General features: G+C 42.1%; 1 protein-coding gene across 1 annotated transcript in view; it reads right to left on the reverse strand.

Moving 5' to 3' along the window:
* Positions 1-907: 907 nt before the first annotated feature.
* SAMHD1 (SAM and HD domain containing deoxynucleoside triphosphate triphosphohydrolase 1) overlaps positions 908-20572 on the reverse strand; it is a 48272-nt gene continuing 28607 nt past the window's right edge. Inside the window, exons 10-16 of the mRNA XM_029916370.1 lie at positions 20268-20359; positions 18843-18958; positions 11782-11921; positions 10906-11001; positions 6994-7098; positions 6595-6732; positions 908-3100 (exon numbers count right to left, since the gene is read on the reverse strand). Coding sequence (XP_029772230.1) covers positions 2966-3100; positions 6595-6732; positions 6994-7098; positions 10906-11001; positions 11782-11921; positions 18843-18958; positions 20268-20359 — 822 coding nt within the window. The 3' untranslated portion in view covers positions 908-2965. The remainder of the gene's footprint in view (positions 3101-6594; positions 6733-6993; positions 7099-10905; positions 11002-11781; positions 11922-18842; positions 18959-20267; positions 20360-20572) is intronic.

The raw sequence follows: 20572 nt of genomic DNA on the forward strand, positions 1-20572 counted from the left end.
TGACAGCTCAGAGCCTGGAGCCTGCTTCAGATTCTGCATTTCCCTCTCTCTCTGTCCCTCCCCCCACCCCTCCAAATAAAAATAAACATAAAAAATTTTTTTAAATTAAAACTGTGTAAAATTCAACTACTCCCCCAAACATGAACATTCTAGACAATGGATATATACATCTTATTAAAAAGGGATTCTATTCTGAATGCTTTAGAAATTATTTTAACTTACATTGTCAAAGCACAGATGCCTGGGCCCAACTGGTGAAACAAACAGACTCCAGAAGCACGTTCCTTTTTCTAGAACATGGAGGGCTTTCTGCCTGCCACCAGTGTGCCAGGTACTTGCAAATCTCTAATTTCATGAGGAATATACGAAAGCAGCAAATGAACAATATGCCTATTTAGGTAAAGAAGCCGAATCTCTGCAGATGGGAGCCTAGGGCAGGTGAAAAAGGAGGAAAGATGTGTTTCCAGTCACAAGAGCTCAGTAAATGAAGAAACACCCAAGGGCACCTGGGTGGCTCAATTGGTTCAGTTCCGACTTCAGGTCAGGTCATGATCTCATGATTCGTGGGTTTCAGCCCTGCTTTGGACTCTATGGTGACAGCACAGAGTCTGGAGAGTGCTTTAGATTCTGTGTCTCCCTCTCTCTCTCTGCCCCTCCCCTGCACACACTGCCTCTTTCTCTGAAAAATAAAGATTAAAAAAGAAGAAGAAATATCCATATTCCTTCCTCCTGCCAGAAATCCAAATGATATAAGTCCCGTTAAGTATCATCCCCTCTCATGCGAACCCAACATAGTGTTGACATAGTAGAGACATTTAGGTAGATTCTAGACACATTTCCTTTGTACAAAAGCGTCCAAACTGGGCACACAAGTGTGAGAGAATGTCATTAAGGAAAACACCTTTGGTTTCAGGATGGAGATACATTCATGAAGCTTTATTGCAGCTGTTTCCCTTACCCAAATGAAGTAACCAGTCATTTAAACTTGCAGTTCTTATTTACGTTCTCAAGGTGACAAAAGTTCAGTAACTCTAGAGGTTAAGTTGTTAAAATCTCAGTTTTTATACAAATAGTGAAGGCGTAAGAAAAATTTAACCTTGTAAATGGCACATGGTTCTGATAATTAAAACAGTTGCAAAGAGCATAAAGTGCAGCTGACTTATATGTAAAGGATGCAAACAAAATAGATTCAAGTTGTTTCTCAGCAAAATGAGACAATATTGAAAGTAAAAAATTCCGGGGTAAACCACAATGATTTAAAGGTAAGAGTTGCAGAAATAAAACAGTCTTAGCAGAAAAACATTACGTTCTTGACCTTGGATCTGGATACACTAAGTCTGAGCCCTATAGTTCTCCCCATTGGATGCTTTAGAGGCACCTTGGCCAAAACAAACGTGACCCAGTACCAGGGCTGATTTCACTTATGCTTCTAGGAGCCCACATGTTCATACCTCTACAGCACTGTGGTGGAGGCAGGAAGGGTTTTAATTATTCTCCTATGAATGAGGGTCAACTCTTGATCATCTGCTGGGGGGCAGAGGAGGGTGGTGGTGGTAATACAGAATGGCAGACATTCCTAATACTTTTCGCCCTAGGGTCAACAGAACAGAACCTGCTTACATAGCGGAAGGTGACAGCACCCTAAGACTGTGGATCGTGTACCGGCCTGTGGTCTGAGTTCCTCCTTTCCTCCCACTTGCTCTTGCCCAGAGCCACGGCTGGCTCCCCAATCCCAGCCTGCCGTGGAGGCTTTTGTAAGGGAGTGTCATAGCATAAGACGTTAGGGACTTATGACTCCCATTCCTCACTGCCCTGCAGCTACAGGACTCTCTGGCTACCACCGGCTTTGGCCCTAACTCCAGATTTTATTCCTGGTGAATTTCTGCTGAACTGGCAATCGTGTGAATGTGGAGGTAGGGGCGGTGCCCTCTGCACAGAATTGCTCAACCACAGCGGTGTGTTCTCCACCACAGGAGGTGAAGAACAAGCGTGGGGTACATTGGGCTACAAAGGGGAACCTAGAATTCTAGAGATAATTGCTCATCTCATCCCAAGCAGCTCAGCCTTTGCTCTGAAACTCATAAAATGCACACTAAAGCAAAAACAAAGTCCCAGCTCTGAGTAGCCCTAAGAATGGCTTCTGTGTCAACCTTTGATCCACTCACAAGGGAAATTCAGAGAGAAGGCTGGAGGGGAGCCTTCTCCAGGCTGAGCAGTGATTCTGATAGAGACCTCGGACATGGGTAGTGACTCGGGATGAAGAAACTTCCCAGGTCTGGGGCTGCAACTGACCCAGAGAACAGCCTGGTTTGGGGGATCCCTCTGCCACTGGGGTAGGAGTCTCCTGAGAGGCAGTCTTATGTCCCACTTCAGCAAAGGGCAGGGTCCTCAGATATTTCCAAGAAATTAATCAGGACTCTCACCCAAGAGGTAGAGCTCCCTCATCCTCCTCCTCTCCTGTTGTTTAGTCCAACCTGGCTAACAGGGTGGGGGAAGCTCTTTCACCAATCACTTAAGAAGAATTTCCCTCAAATTCGAGGTGATGAGCACCTCCTTTTATGTTCTATTTTTAACCATGGCTATTTATGACAATCCTAACTTCAAACTTCAATGTGCATCTTATCTCATTTCCAAATTTTTTTTAAAAAAACAATCATTATGTCATAAGCGTTCAGAGTACATAAAAAATGACTATTCTAAGAAAATAGACTACAATGGAGAAAGACATTAGTTAATGTTAAAATAGGCAAGGTAATGCTTTCTATAGCATGTAGAGCAAGAGTTGCCTCATACATTTTTGTTTCTTCAGATAAAAATTATTTAGCTTCAGCATGGGTGTACATTCAAAATGTAAAAAGCACTAGTTATCACAAATTTGTAGAGTTCATGACCAAATTCCCTAAATTAGTCAATACCATTGGGGAATGGGGAGGAGGACTCTCTGTAAACAACTGGTTGCAAACATTCACACAGAGTCCTCTGTAAAAAGCCGGGCTTTAAGTTTGGACACTTTTTGGAAGTGACCTGGGCTCTGGGCTGAATCCGCGTTCTTCCACTCCTTTTTTTGAGGTGTTATAAGTGGGGCCACAACATCACTATCCTGTCAAGAAAAGAAAAACCAGGATAAAATCCAGTTTCATAATTTTGAGGAAATCCTCAGGTACAGATACCCTTGTCTTGCAGATAGATGGCTTTTAGATGTATGTACTCTTGGGAAACCCCAAATTATATATATGCCCGGTGCTTGAGTCCAGTTAGAAACACCAGTCCCAAGGAGGTAAGAGCCTCTGTAGCAAAAGCTACCAGATCTATTCTTTTCAATGGTGACCAGAAGCAACACACTGCCCGGTTCTTTGACCCTCTCCCTTCATACACTTTCACAAAACACAAACTGTTCTTCCAGCAAAGGGGGACTTCACTGGGTCCTTGCCCCCCTCTTGCCTCGTCCCCTCTGCAGTAGATAGTCTTGTTCTACAAGAGGGCAGAAAGAGGGAAGAGAAGGGGGCCTAAGTGTACTACTTCAGCCCAGGTCATGAACTTGGAGTCTGTGAGTTTGAGCCCTGAGTCAGGCTCTGTGCTTACAGCTCAGACCCTGGAGCCTGCTTCGGATTCTGTCCCTCTGCCCCTCCCCTACTCAGGCTCTGTCTCTCTTGAAAATGAGTAAGTGTTAAAATAATTTTTTTAAAGGGGGGGTAAGGGCAATTTATATGTGCAGAACTTGAATTTTTTCCTGCAAAGTTATAACTTCAGCCCATCAGCATAGATTCCAGTCAAAATGAGGAATGACCTCAAAGTGAAGTGACACTATGACTTGAAAGAAATGAGTGTAAGAAGGCCCTCTAAGACCTGACTATCCTGAACTGTTCTTGAATTTGTGCATAGGTTCTCTTGGGTTGTATGAGAGTATAGGACCGTTGAGAGCCTCTACTGCACTAGGAATATAATGCCTTTGTAGATATTGTGCTCTTCATTTGCACATGTGCTCTCAGATCCACTTTTTTTCTTTAATGTTTTATTTATTCTTGATACAGAGAGAGACAGAGCACGAGAAGGGGAGGGGCAGAGAGAGAAGGAGACACAGAACCGGAAGCAGGCTCCAGGCTCTGAGCCAGCTGTCAGCACAGAGCCTGACGCGGGGCTCGAACCCACAAATGTGAGATCTGACCTGAGCCAAAGTCAGAGGCTTAACCGACTGAGCCACCCAGGCACCCCTCAGATCCACTTTTCACCTTTCCGCTGCTCTAATCTGTGTAACAGGAGCTGCTTTTTGTTGTTGTTGTTGTTTTTAATGTTTATTTATTTTTGAGAGACAGAGCATGAGTGGGGGAGGGCCAGAGAGAAAGGGAACTGTCAGCACAGAGCCTGACATGGGGCTTGAACTCACAAACTGCGAGATCATGACATGAGCCGAAGTCGGCCGCTTAGCTGACTGAACCACCCGAACAGGAGCTGCTCTTATAACTGTGTTTCCTAGGTCCCCTGCCTATGGGCTTTTGGTTAGGTTTGGCCCAAGGGGGGCATAAGTGGAAGACTGGAAGGGAGGAGGACAGAGAAGCCAGGGTATTACTCCCCCGAACCCTTCTGGCACCAGCAGCAGTGGCCGTGACTCCTCCGTGGTTCTAACTTCTGCAGGTGGCCCCAATCCCTGCACTCCCACCTCCACCCCTAGAGGTGGTAGCAGCTTCCTGCCATTGTCTCACAATCCTCTGCTCATTGGGCTCTGCCAAAACTGTTGTATCTTGTCCCCGCTGTTACATTTCTCCTGTCGAACTACCCTGGGTCTGACTTAATAGAGCTACTAAAAGTGGCCATTCAATTGCCATAATACTCCTATCTGGAAGATCTTATAGCTCAAAGTCAAACATTATTTGCCTTCAAATTCATTTCTTTTTCTACCACGCATCCTTATCTCTACCCATTCTAATTTCAACCTAGTGAATTTTATAAATACAAACTTGAATGTCATTCCTGTGCTTAAAACACTCCAATGGCTTCCATTGCTCTTGGCGTATAAGACCATGCAGAATCCTCTGGGCCCCTCCCCTAAACATACTATGTTCTTGCTCATCCTCTGGCAACCCCCCACACCTCCTTTTCCCAGCTGACTCCTTCTCATCCATCCTTCAGGTGTCAGCTTCTAAATCCTTCTAAAAATAAGCTTTTCCCAACCAACCAAGTGTGGCTTAAGTCCTTCCTCTTTTGGCTCCTCTAAGACTCCATACATATTGTGTCCCACTGCAAAATACTTACCACACCATTCTAATTGTTATTTACTTGTGCATCGGTTAACAGAGTGTGATCTGTGGGAACTATGTCTGTCTTTGGTACTGTTCCATCTCTGCTACCTACCAGAGGACCTAGGAAAACTACTTATTCAATGAGTGTATCTAGTTTTAAAGTAGTTATTGCCACACGGCTGAACTTCATTAGCCTTTTGTCTAATTCTAGTCTCTCCTAGTTCCAATCCATCTGCTGCTAGAGTTTTCTTCCTTTTTTTTTTTTTAACTTTTAATGTTTATTTATTTTTGAAAGAGAGAGAGAGAACATGTGGGAGAGGGGCAGAGAGAGAGACATGGAATCCAAAGCAGGCTCCAGGTTCTCAGAATCTGACATGGGGTTTGAACTCACAAATCATGAGATCATGACCTATGCTGAAAGTGGACGCTTAGCCAACTGAGCCACTCAGGCACCCCTAGAGTTTTCTTCCTTAATGTTTATTTATTTATTTTTGAGAGAGAGAGAGAGAGAAGAATAGAGAGTGAGCAGGGGAGGGGCAGAGAGAGGGAGAGAGAATGAATCCCAAGCAGGTTCCAGAGGGTCAGCACAGACCCCCAACACAGGGCTCGAACTCACGAAATGTGAGATCATGATCTGAGCTGAAATCAAGAGTTGGGACGCTTAACTGACTGAGCCTCCCAGGCATCCCTAAAGATATTTTAAATTAATTATTTAAAATGTTTATTTATTTTGAGAGACAGAGAGAGTGCAAGCATGCAAGAGGGGTGGGTAAGGAGAGAGGGAGACAGAAAATTCCAAGCAGGCTCCGTGCTTTCAGCACAGAGCCTGATGTGGGGCTCAAATCCATGAACCTGAGATCATGACCTGAGCCAAAATCAAGAGTTGTTCAACTGACTGAGCCAGCCAGGTGCCCCTAAAAGTTTTATTTTTAAGTAATTTCTACACCGAGGGCGGGGCTTGAACTCATGACCAACTGACCAGCTTGAATTAATGCTCTACCAACAGAGCCAGCCAGGCGCCCCTAAATGACTATCATTTAAATGAGAACTTTTCAGAGGAAAATAAAGATCTCTTTTGGTTATTCATTAGAAATAGAAACTTGTGGGGCGCCTAGGTGGCTCAGTCGGTTAAGCCTCCGACTTCGGCTCAGGTCATAATCTCACGTTTGTGGGTTCGAGCCCCGCGTCGGGCTCTGTGCTAACAGCTCAGAGCCTGGAGCCTGCTTCAGATTCTGTCTCCTTCTCTCTCTGACTTTCCCCTGCTCATGCTCTCTCTGTCTCTCAAAAATAAATAAACATTACAAAATTTTTTTTAAATAGAAACTTGTGCAAAGCATGTGGACAACAGACCACGCACCTGCGGCTTGGTGAAGTTTCTGATTAAGCACCAGTGAGCCAAGTACTGATGTGCTGCAGACAAGCTCCTCGTGTCAGTCTTCTTGCAGTACACGCGAATCAGCTGCTCTGCAAACCTCTCTGGCAAAAGCTCGGAAACCTTTTCCAAAAACAAAACATTTCCCTGTCATCTTGAATTCACACACTGAAGAGAGGTCAGCTGTTCCTAAGCGCCATTCTATTTTTTTTGTTTTAAAGATTTTAAGTAAACTCTCTGCACCCAACGTGGGGCTCGAACTCATGACCCCATGATCAAGAGTCACACACTCCAATGACTGAGCAGGCCAGGCATGTAAAATGCAGATTTATCATACATTTGCCAAATGCTACTACAATATAGTTATTTTGCCCAAGTACTTACCTGATCTTTAGTAATCATGACTGCTTTGCTGAGGTCACTCTTACAATAGAAGCGAACATGATCAATAGGATTCTGGTCTTCCATTCCATAATCCATGCTGATAACCTTAATACAAGGAGTAAATTCGTGACCACTCCCATAACAGTGAGAATTGAATTCAGGGTTGTAGGAGCATCACAAACAATGGAGCAGAGCTCTCTGGACATCCAGAAGAAAGAACACTGATAAGGTAGCTCATAGTGGAATAAGAAGAACCCTGATGCATGTGCCTTAGTGATGTGGTCTTGAAACCTGGGGTGGGGTGGGGGGGAGGAGAGATACGTGTGCTTTCCACATAAGTAGGGTATAAAGTCTATACCTACAATGTGACAGCCACTGTGGTACTGCAGATTCAAGGAAACTTGATACAATCCCAATGCCTACAGCACCATGTGGCCTAGACTGAGGTTGAACAAATGATTATAAAAGTAATTACTGGGGCGCCTTGGGTGGCTCAGTCGGTTAGGCATCTGGCTTCAGCTCAGGTCATGATCTCACAGTTCATGGGTTTGAGCCCTGCGTCGGGCTCTGCACTGACAGCTCAGATACTGAAGCCTACTTCAGATTCTCTGTCTCCCTCTCTCTCCGCCCCTCAGCCTCATGTGCTCTGTTTCTCTCTCTCAAAAATAAACATTAAAAAAAAATTTTTAAAGTAATTATCAAACTATATTTGTTACAAGAGTTACCAAGGAAAAGCAAAGGGTGCTGTGAAACTTTATAACCAGGAAGCCTTGTAGTCTGGGGCTTTGGGGGAATGACTAGGAATGTTTCCTGGGAAAGTCAGCAGGAATGAACCAGGTCTAGGTAGAGAAAAAAAAAAAGGATTCCAGGCGGAAGAAAAGCCCTGAGGCAGACAGGACTGAAATGGTCAGCTGGGTTAAGTAACACCGAAATCACTGCTGATCTTGGAAGAGTACTTCTAGAATGGTGATGGGTGACACACACAATGTTTAGGAGTAAATGAGAAGAAAAAAAGAGAAGACAGGGGTGGGTGCCTGGTTGGCTCAGTAGGTTAAACATCCGACTTCGGCTCAGTTCATGACTTTGCGGTTCAAGAGTTCGAATCCTGAGTCAGGCTCTGTGCTAACAGCTTGGAGCCTGAAGCCTGCTTCAGATTCTGTGTCTCCTCCCCACCCCCCTACCCCGCCTCGTCCGTTCTCTGCTCACTTTCTGTCTCTCTTAAAAATAATAAATAAATATTAAAAATTAAAAAAAAAGAAGACAACTATTAGAAGCTTGACTGTTAAAAAGATGCAAGAGAGAAGAATATGGAGAGGAATATGCTACCCGGGAAAGGTAAAAGGGGGGTGCTTTCCAATGAGTTTGACCCTAAAGAAGAGGAGAGGGCTAAAGGTACAATGTTTGTTTGTTTTTAGTTTATTTATTATTTGAGAGAGCATGTATGTGCACTCAAGTAGGGGAGGGGCACAGAGAGACAGAGAAAGAGAATTCCAAGCAGGCTCAGTGTGGAGCCCAGTGTGGGGCTTGATCCCATAAACAACAAGATCATGACCTGAGCTGAAATCAAGAGTTGGACACTCAACTGACTGAGCCCCCCAGGCCTCCTGTTTGTTGTTTTCTTGAGATGAAAAGTCTGTTTAACTGCTGACGGGGAAGTCAGAGAGAGAGGACAGAATGGACACCGCAAGGCTCCACAGACGTGCTGTGAACACATGGCTCTGTAGCTGTGCTGCCCAATGTGGTAGTTGTCAGTCACAGGTGGCTTTTTAAAGTCATCAACATTAAATATAATAAAAAATTTAGTTACTTAGTTGAGGTAGCCATGTTTCAAGTGCTGAACCTGTGGCTGGTGGCTACCAAAATAGATAGCATGATTATAGAACACTCCAGTCATAGAAAATTCCACCAGACAGCCCTGTCTAGAATGCCCTAGAAAGACTCCCCCTAGCCTTTGATAGGATGAGAGACACTGCCCCAGTGTACCAGAGGGGAGGCTGAACACTGCTGCAGAGGGAAGCGTACTTTGTGGTGTAGGTTGAGAGTTCCTATCTAATGGCCAATATTTATCTCTGCAAGAAGGGCCAAAGTGAGATTAGTCATAGAAACGGAATACAGTTGTGGGCAGGGAACAGGGCTGGAGGTCTGGGAGGGAGAAGGTTTGAAACAGTCATTATGAAGACAGGGAGGACTGCACTCAGCCTGCCAGAAAGTCCAGAGGGCCCAGCTACGGTTGGTGACTATGAACTGCTGTTCAGCCTTATGCTAGATGCAAAGAAAGTCAAGGGAGTTGAGAGTAACTATAAAACATAGCTGAATCCATCACGGAATCTAAGATTGGGAGAGAAGTAAGATAGCAGCTCATTGGCAAACTAGAAGAAAGCCAGGAGACAAGGAATTGCAGGAGCAAGGAACAAGCAGATAAGGAAGAAGGGGGGTTGGGGATGGAGACAGGCTGCTTCCATTAGTGATTTTTAGAGGGGAGGGGTTTACAAATGTGGGTGAGGTTCAGAGGGTCGTCTGCTGAGTGCTGACCGAGATGGAGTAGATACGGTCACTGAGGATAAGGATGAAGAGATCAATCGGATTTGGCTGGCCACGGGGACTATGAAGTCTCCACGGATCCCTGCAGGAACTGGAGCAGGAAGAAAGGCTCTAAACTATGTCAATGTCTTCAAGCGAGAGGGCAGGTGGAGAGCCGCCAGACTCAGAGGAACAGGGATCTTGCACAGGGTTGTGAAGTGGTTCTAGAGAACAACAGGACTGATGAACAGGAAGGTGTCCTGACCCTGAGGAATGCACTTTTCCTGAAAGACCTGCAGAAGCACCAGGTTCTCAGGGAACAGCCAGGATACAACAAGGTCAAAGAGAGTCAACGAAGAGGCTGAGGACACAGGGAGGTTTGTTAATTATGCAGTGGAAAGGCTCCACGGACAGGATCGGAAGAAGAGGAGGGTCTGGAAATAAAAGGGGAAAAAATAGAGTACTGTGATGATGACGATACAGAAGAATAGAAGCCTATCCTGTGAGTGGTGACTGAAGAAAAGAAACAAACAAACAAAAAGTGGAAAGTGAGATTTGATAGCTACACTGCCAGTACCCTGTGAGACAGAGGTGGACATCTGAAACTCAGCTATGGTCCAGAAATGAGACCAGGGCCTGCAGTGTGCGGCTGGCCCTCCCACTGAGTGTGCTCCACCGGCGTTGGGAGCTGCAGGGCTCTGCCTCCCCTCACCTGGGAGACAGCAGTTGCTCAGCGATCCCCAGGCTCCCAGGGCTGGTGCTATTGTAGGCTTCACTTCTGGGCCTTCTGGGTGTTGGTTCATTTGAGGAGGGATTCAACGTAGCCTTGACATTTTTACATCATGGTAAGGCATAAACACCAATCAAATTTTCAGCAACTGTCAGAAGTGCCACTAGCTCTTTGATATTTTTTCCTTGGCTTTAGACTAAAAAGGAATACAGGAATAAAAGGCAATCCCTATTTTCTCCAAAATGTATCACTAGACATTCCTCCTTAATACAGACTTCATAAAACCGTCATTCTTCCAGAAGAGCAATACTGTAATAGTTGGAGTTCCCATTCTTTTTTTTTTTTTTAAGTTTTTAATGTTTATTTATTTTTGAAGGAGAGAGACACAGAGTGTGAACAGGGGAGGGGCAGAGAGAGAGAGAGGGAGACACAGAATACGAAGCAGGCTCCAGCTCTGACCTGTCAACACAGAGTCCAACTCAGGGCTCAAACCCATGAACTGCAAGATCATGACCTGAGATGAAGTGGATGCTTAACCGTCTGAGCCACTGGGGTGCTCCTTTCAAACTTACTTTAATGAACATGTGCTGCTTTTATAATAGAAATAGGGAAGCTTTATCTTAAGAAAAAATCTTTAGTATATTACTGGGCTAACTACTTACATCCACTATGAAATCTTCGGCCTTCAGTTCACTTTCTATCACGACGTTCTTAGGTTTAGCATTGGCAAGATCTTCTGAAAGGCTTTTATATTCTTCCTAGAATAGACAAGACTCCTCACATTAGAACCCCAGTTTTTCATCATTAGTGTTTGTGCCACAAAATGTTCCCTCTCTAAAAATGGTACTTTACTAGGAAGAGTGGGTAGAGACACCCCTAACAAATACAGAGCTCTGGCTTCTGCCATCCTTCAAGCACATCACAATAGAGGCAGTCTCATAACAAAATTTTCACATTAAAAAAATGTGGCATTGACTTATTAGTAAAATAAGAGGAAAGTGTCATGAGGCAGGCAGGGTGTGGTAATCAGTGTGGCTCGTGTTACTGGATTTCTGGCAAACAGAAAAACCTTCCATGGGCAGGAGATGGAAAGAGATACAGGTATTTGGCATGCACCATCTGGGAGAACCTGATATAATGTGAAAGAAGAAATTAGTAAACAGCAGGTCCTTGGCTTCTCCGTGAAGCTCATGCAGATACCTTATTTTGAGGTCCCAATCATTTTCTTGCCTTTAGATCTATAAAAAATGTGGGGCCCCCTCTCTCACTTCTGGGATGAGAGAGTAAAGGTTTAGGCTAAGTCAGACTTGGGTTCAAATCCTGGCTCACTAACTGTTTCTGTAGGCAAGTTGTTTAATCTCTCCCAAGCCTCAGTTCCTTCATCAACAGGACCAAACAACATGTTACTGATGAGAAGATTAAGTAAAAATGTAGAGGGCTTAGAACAGAGTCATGGTATCATGATGGGTTAATGGCTTCCTCTTGAAGCATTCCCTCTTGGAAGAGAGAGACCTTTCACCACTGACAACTCAACTTACCTTTCTAATTTTTGTTGTTCCCTTTGGTTTAGTCTCACCCACAAACTTGTATAGATTACGGCATTCAATTTTTTTTAAAATCTCTCGTGCTGCATCCAGTTTAGGATCAGAAGAATACAAAATCTCCAGGAAAATGTTATCTGCCAATTTGATAAAATTTCAGTTATATTAAGATGAAAAAAAAAGATTTAAAGACTCATACACTGCTGTACTACTGACACAATTTCAAGTGGACATTTACAAATGTAAGCACAGTATAACATTCAATGTCTTAGATTTGCTCAAGATACTCAAATGAATGGCAGAGGGTAGATAGAGATGGTTTAAGGCTGGATGATGGGTAAACAGGGGTATATTAATTTGTCGTTATGTTTTGTTTTCTTAAAGAGAATGACAGGCAATTATAAAATTATGTCTGAAATCTACTTCAAAACAGATCAGCATTTTAGAGGAGTGGGTGGATGGAGTGGATGAAGCAAAATTGCTGTGTTGATAATTGTTGCAGCCAAGTGAGGAGTACATGGAATTTTGTAAATTTCATAATAAATTTTTTTTTAAAAAGTTCCATTCCATGATGAAAGTAGAAGGTAGTTTTTTGTTTTTTTTTTTTTAAGATTTTGTTTTATTTTTTAAGAGTTTTTTGGAAGTTTATTTATCTTGAGGGGCATCTAGGTGGCTCAGTTAGTTAAGCCTCCACCTTTGGCTCAGGTCATGATCTCACAGCTCATGAGTTCAAGCCCCGCGTCGGGCTCTGTGCTGACAGCTCAGAACCTGGAGCCTGTTTCCAATTTTGTGTCTCCCTCTCTCTCTGCCACCCCCACTCACATTCTGTCTGTCTGTCTGTCTCTCTCAAAAATAAGTAAATATTCAAGTTTGAGAGAGTGAGAGAGCCCATGAGCAAGAGAGGGGCAGAAAGAGAGAATCCCAAGCAGGCTCCACACTGTCAGTGCAGAGCCCAATTTGGGGCTCAAACCCATGAACTGTGAGATTGTGACCTGAGCCAAAATCAACAGATACTCTACTGACTGAGTCACCCAGGCCACCCTAAGATTTTATTTTTAAGTAATCTCTACACCTAACACGGGGGTTGAACTTAGAACCCTGGATGAAGAGTTGCATGTTCTACTGACTTAGATGGTCAGGTGCCCTAGAAAGTAGTTCTTTCTTCCCTTTTTTCCTCCATCTTTTTATTTTGAAAAATTTCAAAATAAAATACCTTTCACCTAAATCCATCAACTGTTAAAATTTTTCCACATATGCATACTCTATATATGTGCACACACAAATTTTTGATGAAATATTTGAAAATTACAGACACCAAGATGGTTCACTCCTAAGTACTTCTGCATGTATCCTCCAAGAACAAGAACATTCTCTTACCACTATTGTGCCAAAAAATTAAACACAGATATAAAAATTTCTAACATAACAGATATTTGAATTTGCTTAATTGTTAAAATAATGCAATTTATGGATTTTTGTTGCTAGAGAAACCAATCAAGCATTATATCTGACATTAGTCATCACATTCTTTAGTCTCCTTTAATCCAGAACTAGAATAATTCTCCTGACTTCTTATTTCATGATATTGACATTTTACAAAGTTCAGGCACTCATTTTGGACATGTCCCACATTTTGAACTTGTCTGTTTCTTCACCATTAGATTCAGGTTAAATATTATTGTCAAGAACACTATATAGGGGATGTGCCTGACTCAATGCATCAGGAGTTGTACAATGAGAAGTTACCATTATTGGTTATGTTAGGTTCCATCAGTTGGTTAAGGCAATAATCCCAGCTTTCTCTATTATAAATGTATCTTTCCTTTTGTAATTAATAATCTACAGACTAATATTTTGAGAATATATGATTATCTCAATAAGTTTTCAACTAATGGTTTAGCACTCACTGGTAATCCTTAACTGAATTAATATTGTATTTTACAAAATGAATTTTATTAAAAATGCCATTCCTTGGCAAAATAAAATATTAGCAGCCTTATGTCATTCACCTCACTTATGTGTACACATGCCTCCCTAATCAATCTATGATTAACACATTCTGAATCCTCTCAGTGATACTTTTTACAGATCATCTTTCCATCTACAGTTTCCATTATTTCTTTACATACTATTATACTCACAGTTTGAAAAACAGCACTTTAACATAATAAGACCACACTTTTCTAATCCATGCCTTTATCTACCCTATTCTAGGTGAATTAATGGAATGCTTCCCCCATAACAGAATCTCTTTCCTTTTTCTTTTTATTATTTAAGATTTTGTTTAAGTAAGCTACACTCAACATGGGGCTTGAACTCACAACCCTAAGACCAAGAGTCGCATGCTCTAGGGGCACCGAAGTGGCTCAGTTGGTTAAGCCCCCAACTTTGGCTCAGGTCATGATATTGCAGTCCATGAGTTCGAGCCCCACATTGGGCTCTGTGCTAACGGCTCAGAGCCTGGAGCCTCCTTCAGATTCTGTGTGTACGTCTCTCTCTGCCCTTCCCCCGCTCATGCTCTCTCTCTCTTAAAATAAATACACATTAAAAAATAAGTCACATGCTCTATCAACTGAGCCAGCCAAGCATCCCTCACTTTTATTTTACTTTTAAAAGTAATCTCTATGCCCAACATGGGGCTTGTATTTATGACTCCAAGATCAAGAGTCAGTTACTCTACTGATTGAGCCACCCAGGCACCCCAAAATCTCACTTTTTTAAAAAAATATTTATTTATTTATTTTTGAGAGACAGAGAGGCAGACACAGAGAGAGAGAGAGAGAGAGCACAAAATGGGGAAGCGCAGAGAGAGGGAGACAGAGAATTCCAAACAGGCTTTGCACTGAAAGTATGGAGCCCGACACAGGGCTCAAACCCACAAACTATGAGATCATGACCTGAGCTGAAATCAAGATTCAGATGCTCAACTGACTGAGCCACCCAGGCGCCCCTCCTCCCCCTCCTCCGCCCCTCGCCAGAATCTTGCTTCTTGAAAGCCTCCGTAATCCCTGAGATTCATCTCAAAAGGCACCTCACTGTGAAACCTTCCTCAATTCATCCAAACTAGAGATATAATTCCTCCTCCTTTGAACTCTACATAATTTTACTGATATCTTTCTTGTGCCCATTATCTTATTCTATAAGGTAGAGGCTTTTAGGTGAACTTACATTTTTATTTCTGTTGGGTAAGCCAGCAAAAGAGGAATTACTGGATCATATACGGTAAATATATATTTATATAAAAATGCTAAACTTTTTCAAAATGACTGTACCATTTGCAATCCCACCAGCCATGTGTGAGAGCTCTATTTGTTCTACATATTTGTGTTAAGAAAAGAGTTATAGGGACCCCTGGGTGGCTCAGTCACTTAAGCATTTGGCTTTGGCTCGGGTCATGATCTCACAGTTCGTGGGTTCAAGCCCCGCATCAGGCTCTGTGCTGACAGCTCAGAGCCTGGAGCCTGCTTCAGATTCTGTGTCTCCCTCTCTGCCTGACCCTCCCCTGCTCATGCTATCTCTGTCTCTCAAAAATAAATAAAAAACATAAAAAAAGAGAGTTATATACAGAAGTAAAGAATGCTGCTTGTATGTTAAATTGAATACCTATGTATTACTCTACAACCGTGTAAACAACATTCAACTTGGGAGTCATAAGACTTGATTTGAGTTTTAGCTTTGTCATTTATTAGGATAAATTGCTTTCCCTCACTTGGCCTGTTTCCTTATTTGAGGAATTTTAAGTAGGTGATCTCTAAGGTCCCTTTAGATTTAACCTTCTGGGATGCCTGGGTGGCTCGGTTGGTTTAAGTGTCTGATTTCGACTCAGGTCATGATCTCACAATTCATGGCTTCAAGCCCCACATCAGGCTCTGTACTGACAGCTCAGAACCTGGAGCCTGCTTCAGATTCTATGCCTCCCTCTCTCTGCCCCTTCCCTATTTGCACTCTTTCTCTCTCTCAAAAATAAACAAACATTAAAAAATTAAAAAACAAGGAGTGGAGACTTTTAGATAAAGTGTGTTGACTTTTGGAAAAGCAGCAAAGGTAAGGAATTCTGGCTCACATGGTCCTATTCCTTCCAGGTTGTATAGTTAAGGCCAATAAGGATTATATGACTGCTCAGAATAGTATGCAAGAAAGATAAGATTATCTGTCTCAAATGATGAAAGCTGGAAAGTTCATAGGCTTATTCAACCATACTCTGGCAGATAAAGCACCACAATGTGACCTAATATTTTGTCTAGGAATTTTGACATTAATACAGTATCCAAGGGCGTAATCAGTGGACTCAGCTCACTGAACAGGGTAAAAGCTATTTTGGGTATTATAGAATCTTCATGGTGAGCAAGAGCTATGTATAGTTATGTAGTAAGACCACATTAGGGGGCGCCTGGGTGGCTCAGTTGATTAAGTGTCCAACTTCAGCTCAGGTCAAGATTTCACAGTTCGTGAGTTCAAGCTCCACATCAGGCTTTCTGCTATCAGTCTGGAGCTCACTTTGGATCCTCTGTCTCCCCCCACCATCTGCTCCTCAAAAATAAATAAACCTTAAAAAAAAAAAAGACCAGGGGTGCCTGGTGGGTCAGTCAGTTGAGCACCTGGCTTCAGCTCAAGTCATGATCTTGTAGTTCGTGGGTTCAAGCCCTGCACTAGGCTCTGTACTGGCAGCTCAGAGCCTGGAACCTGCTTTGGATTGTGTCTCCCTACGTTTCTGCCTCTTCTCTGTTTGTTCTCTCTCTCTCTCTCAAAAATAAATAAAAGTTTAAAAAATCACATTAGACTGTATACTTTAGGGTTTGTCGGTTAACCCAAAAGTACATAAAATCCTGAATTCATTTCTTTTCACCAAAATAAAGTTGAAATGTAATATAATGTTACAGAATAAATTGTTAGAATTGGCTTCTGATGATGAAGACTGAAGATTTTTTTGAAGACGACTTTTTTTTAATGTTGGTTTATTTTTGAGAGAGAGACAGAGCATGAGTAGGGGAGGGACAGAGAGAAAGGGTGACACAGAATCTGAAGCAGGCTCCAGGTTGTGAGCTATCAGCACAGAGCCCCATGTGGGGCTCGAACTCACAAACTGTGAGATCATTACCTGAGCCAAAGTCAGAGGCTTAACCACCTGAGCCACCCAGGCGCCCCACTGAAGATGATTTTTTAAATACAGCATCACCTGTGTCATTATAAACAAAAGTTAAAATATCCCCAGCTTGCTCAATATGGCCTCTTCTGCCATTCCTATCAACACTACAATGGGAGACAAGTATCTACTAGGATGCTTTTAAAACAAAACACAGAAACAATTTAGATACACATTATCCCTTGTGAGTGAATGTGTCATCAATTCAATTTAGGTTAATTAACAAGTAGGAGGGGCGCCTGGGTGGCTCAGTGAGTTAAGCATCCGACTTTGGCTCAGGTCATGATCTCACAGCTCTGTGAGTTTGAGCCCCGCATCAGGGACAGCTCAGGGCCTGGAGCCTGCTTCAGATTCTGTGTCTCCCCCTCTCTCTCTCTGTGCCCCTCTCCAACTTGCACTCTGTCTCTCTTGCTCTCAAAAGGAAATAAACCATAAAAATTTTTTTTTTAATTAACAAGTAGGAAAATCAGTTGTTACATTATAAACCTTAAATATTGTTGTACACAATGTTCTAAGTGTACACAAAGATATTTAATATGAGGAATCACTATTTCACTTCTAATTTTTTATTTACTTATGATTGAAAAATGATTAAAAAGTTGCAAGTCTAATAGGGACTCCATATTACCTACATGCATATTTTTTAAAAATAATACATAGTTTTTGTTATTTAAATTTTTGTTTCTTTTGGTTATATTTATTGAAAGGTATGTTAAGTCTGTTAAACTCAATATGAAATATTTGGGCTTATATTATGTATATCCTTCCCACCCCCATTTCATTTTCCTAGTAATTCATTTTTATTGTTTTACAGAAGTATCAATCTGTGAGTTGTTGGACATGGAGAATCCTGGCTCTTCAGAGACAGCCTGAGAGGCGCGGGTGCGAGTCTCATTCCGGCAGTGGCTGTGGGCAGGACCTCGCAGTGATGGGCACCGGTGCACCACACACAGGAAGTGCATGCAAAGTGATCTCGGCTGCCTCAGCCCACACAGCTTCTGCTGTTTTTGCTCAAAAGATTTAAAAAATCTTCAGCTTTTCCGCTGATTCTCTACAAGCTATGTGATTGTTTTCTAACTTTCTTTTTAAACAGAGTCCGTTTCCTGATCTGCAAGAAAGAACTCCAACTTTTGTGGTCTACTTCTGCTTTACTGATCTTAGTTGTTCCGTCAGCACTTTCCCACATTAAAGAGCCAGCTGCAACACCTTCACCTCTTCCTTCTCACCCCAAGCTGAAGGTTTTGTTTGTGCTGGAATGTGGCAAATTGCTCTTGCTATTCTGTGTTTTATAACAAAAATAACATTAAAATGGCAAGGCAGGTTTTTAGTCTGGTATTAGTCTAGCTGTATTTTAAGTTTAAGAACAATAAATATTGGGTACTTAAGTGCCACATACTATATACCAGGTGCTATGCCTCATTTAAATACTATAACAAAACCATATGCTGGGTATCAACAGTCCCATTTTATAGATGAGGAAACTAAGGTTCAGAGAGGTGAAATGATTTTGTCACGATTATATAGTTTGTACGAAACAGAAATAAAACTCAAATCCGGGGCGCCTGGGTGGTTCAGTCGGTTAAGCATCCGGCTTCGGCTCAGGTCATGATCTCACAGTTTGTGGGTTCAAGCCCCGCATTGGGTTCTGTGCTGACAGCTCAGAGCCTGGAACCTGCTTCAGATTCTGTGTCTCCCTCTCTCTCTGACCCTCCCCTGCTTATGCTGTCTCTCTCTGTCTCTCAAAAATAAATAAAAAACATTAAAAAAAAATTAAAAAAAACCCCTCAAATCCAACAGTATATTATCACTAGAGAAGCAAATATACTGGTATGTCTGGAAAATAACCCATCTGCAATCCAGCCACAACTCACACTTTATCTGAGATGGGCCTCCTACGTGACCATCTAGCTCTTACCTGTTAGCTTAGTGAAGGCCTCCATGTCATCAATCGCTGTAGAAATGTGATACTTTTTTCCTTCAGAGCCTATAATCTCTATGTAGGGGTCTGCTTTGAGGAAAGCATCTGTAATCCTAAAGATCAATTCATAAAAATGTATGCTTATGAGAAAATTTGAATATTTGCTTAACACCATGCTTTAAGTTAAGGAAAAGTAAAATCTTCTTCAGAGAAGTAAAATCCTGAGACATGATGTTCTAAAGACAACTGTTTTTTTTTCATTTACAAAACAAACATATTAAAAAAAGACAACTGTGTTTTGATCATATATAAATACATAAATTGCATGGTGATTTGTGAGCTACGGTGTTTACTGTGATCCAGCATTACAGTAGGGCTTTAGATACACTATCTTATTTATTTAATCTTTCCAACAAGATAAAACTTTTTTTTATTTTTTTAAATGTTTTTGTCTATTTTTGAGAGAGAGAGAGAAGACAGCGTGAGCAGGGGAGGGTCAGAGAGAGAGGGAGACACAGGATCTGAAGACAGGCTCCAGGCTCTGAGCTAGGTGTCAGTACAGAGCCTGATGTGGGGCTCAAACCTACGAACCGCAAGATCATGACCTGAGCCGAAGTTGGACACTTAACCGGCTGAGCCACTCAGGTGCCCCTCTTTCCAAAAAGATAGATGTAATGAGCCTCAATTTTACAGATGCAGAAATTAAGTAATTTTCATCTAATCAAGTTAGGAAGAATAGTACTAGGCTCTGAACCTAGCTGAATTAAAAACAAAATTTTCTTATCAAAGTAACAAACATACAAATAGATGAATGTGTTCTAACTAGTCTGCTCAGGTCAATTTAAAACTATTTTAGAGACATGGAATTAACTTACACTCTACTTATGAGACTTCCTCATGGGTCTTTGAGTCACAGAGAGATGTATGGCTATACTTCTATCTGTACGTGGCTGAACTTTCCGCTATGGCTCTTATGGACCAGGGAGAAGAGGTGAAATTCGTATTGGTTTTACTATTTGCTACTAATTTTGACAAATAATTGACAGGGTAAAACCAGACATTAATCTTAATTCTTGAAATTAACTTGTCATTAACTTCAGAATGTCAATTATTCACGGCCCATCTCTCACCTTGATGACCAGTATCTGGCACATAAGCAACGACCTGTGGGGAGGGCTAAGGCGTGCCCACATCACCTCTTCATGTCTTGCTGAAGCCAACTCTTCCATACTTCATGTACCCCCTTTACCCACTGTCTGCCTCTTCCTCCAACTAAGGTTTTACTTTATGCTAGTTTCTGTTGTGTTTGAGGGAACCATTTTAGATTGAATTCATCTATAAATCTCAACTTGACCCAAGATGGATCCTCTAGCAAGGTTTCATGAAGAAATTTTATACAGAAATAGCAGTAGAATTTCTTACATTGTATCAATGATGTTGCCAACCTTGTGTTGATAAGCTCTGCGGTGCAAAGAGGTGCGGGTATGGAACATGTCATACAGATTCCCAACCTCCTGCAGGAGAACATAAAAGAGATATTAATGTAGCCTCAGGTTATGTTACCCTTGTTAATAGACAAGTCTATAGGACAAGGAAAAGGGATGGTGACAGATGGACAAGAAGGCCATGCATAAGGGCCACCTCATTAAAATCCTTGAGCCCATTAAAAAAACTACAAGGTAGTTTGCAACTTTTCTTCTTGTTTTAAGTCTATGGCAGGTTCTGTT

Source organism: Suricata suricatta, chromosome 12 (assembly GCF_006229205.1).
Source record: "Suricata suricatta isolate VVHF042 chromosome 12, meerkat_22Aug2017_6uvM2_HiC, whole genome shotgun sequence".
In the NCBI taxonomy this organism is placed as follows: domain Eukaryota; kingdom Metazoa; phylum Chordata; class Mammalia; order Carnivora; family Herpestidae; genus Suricata; species Suricata suricatta.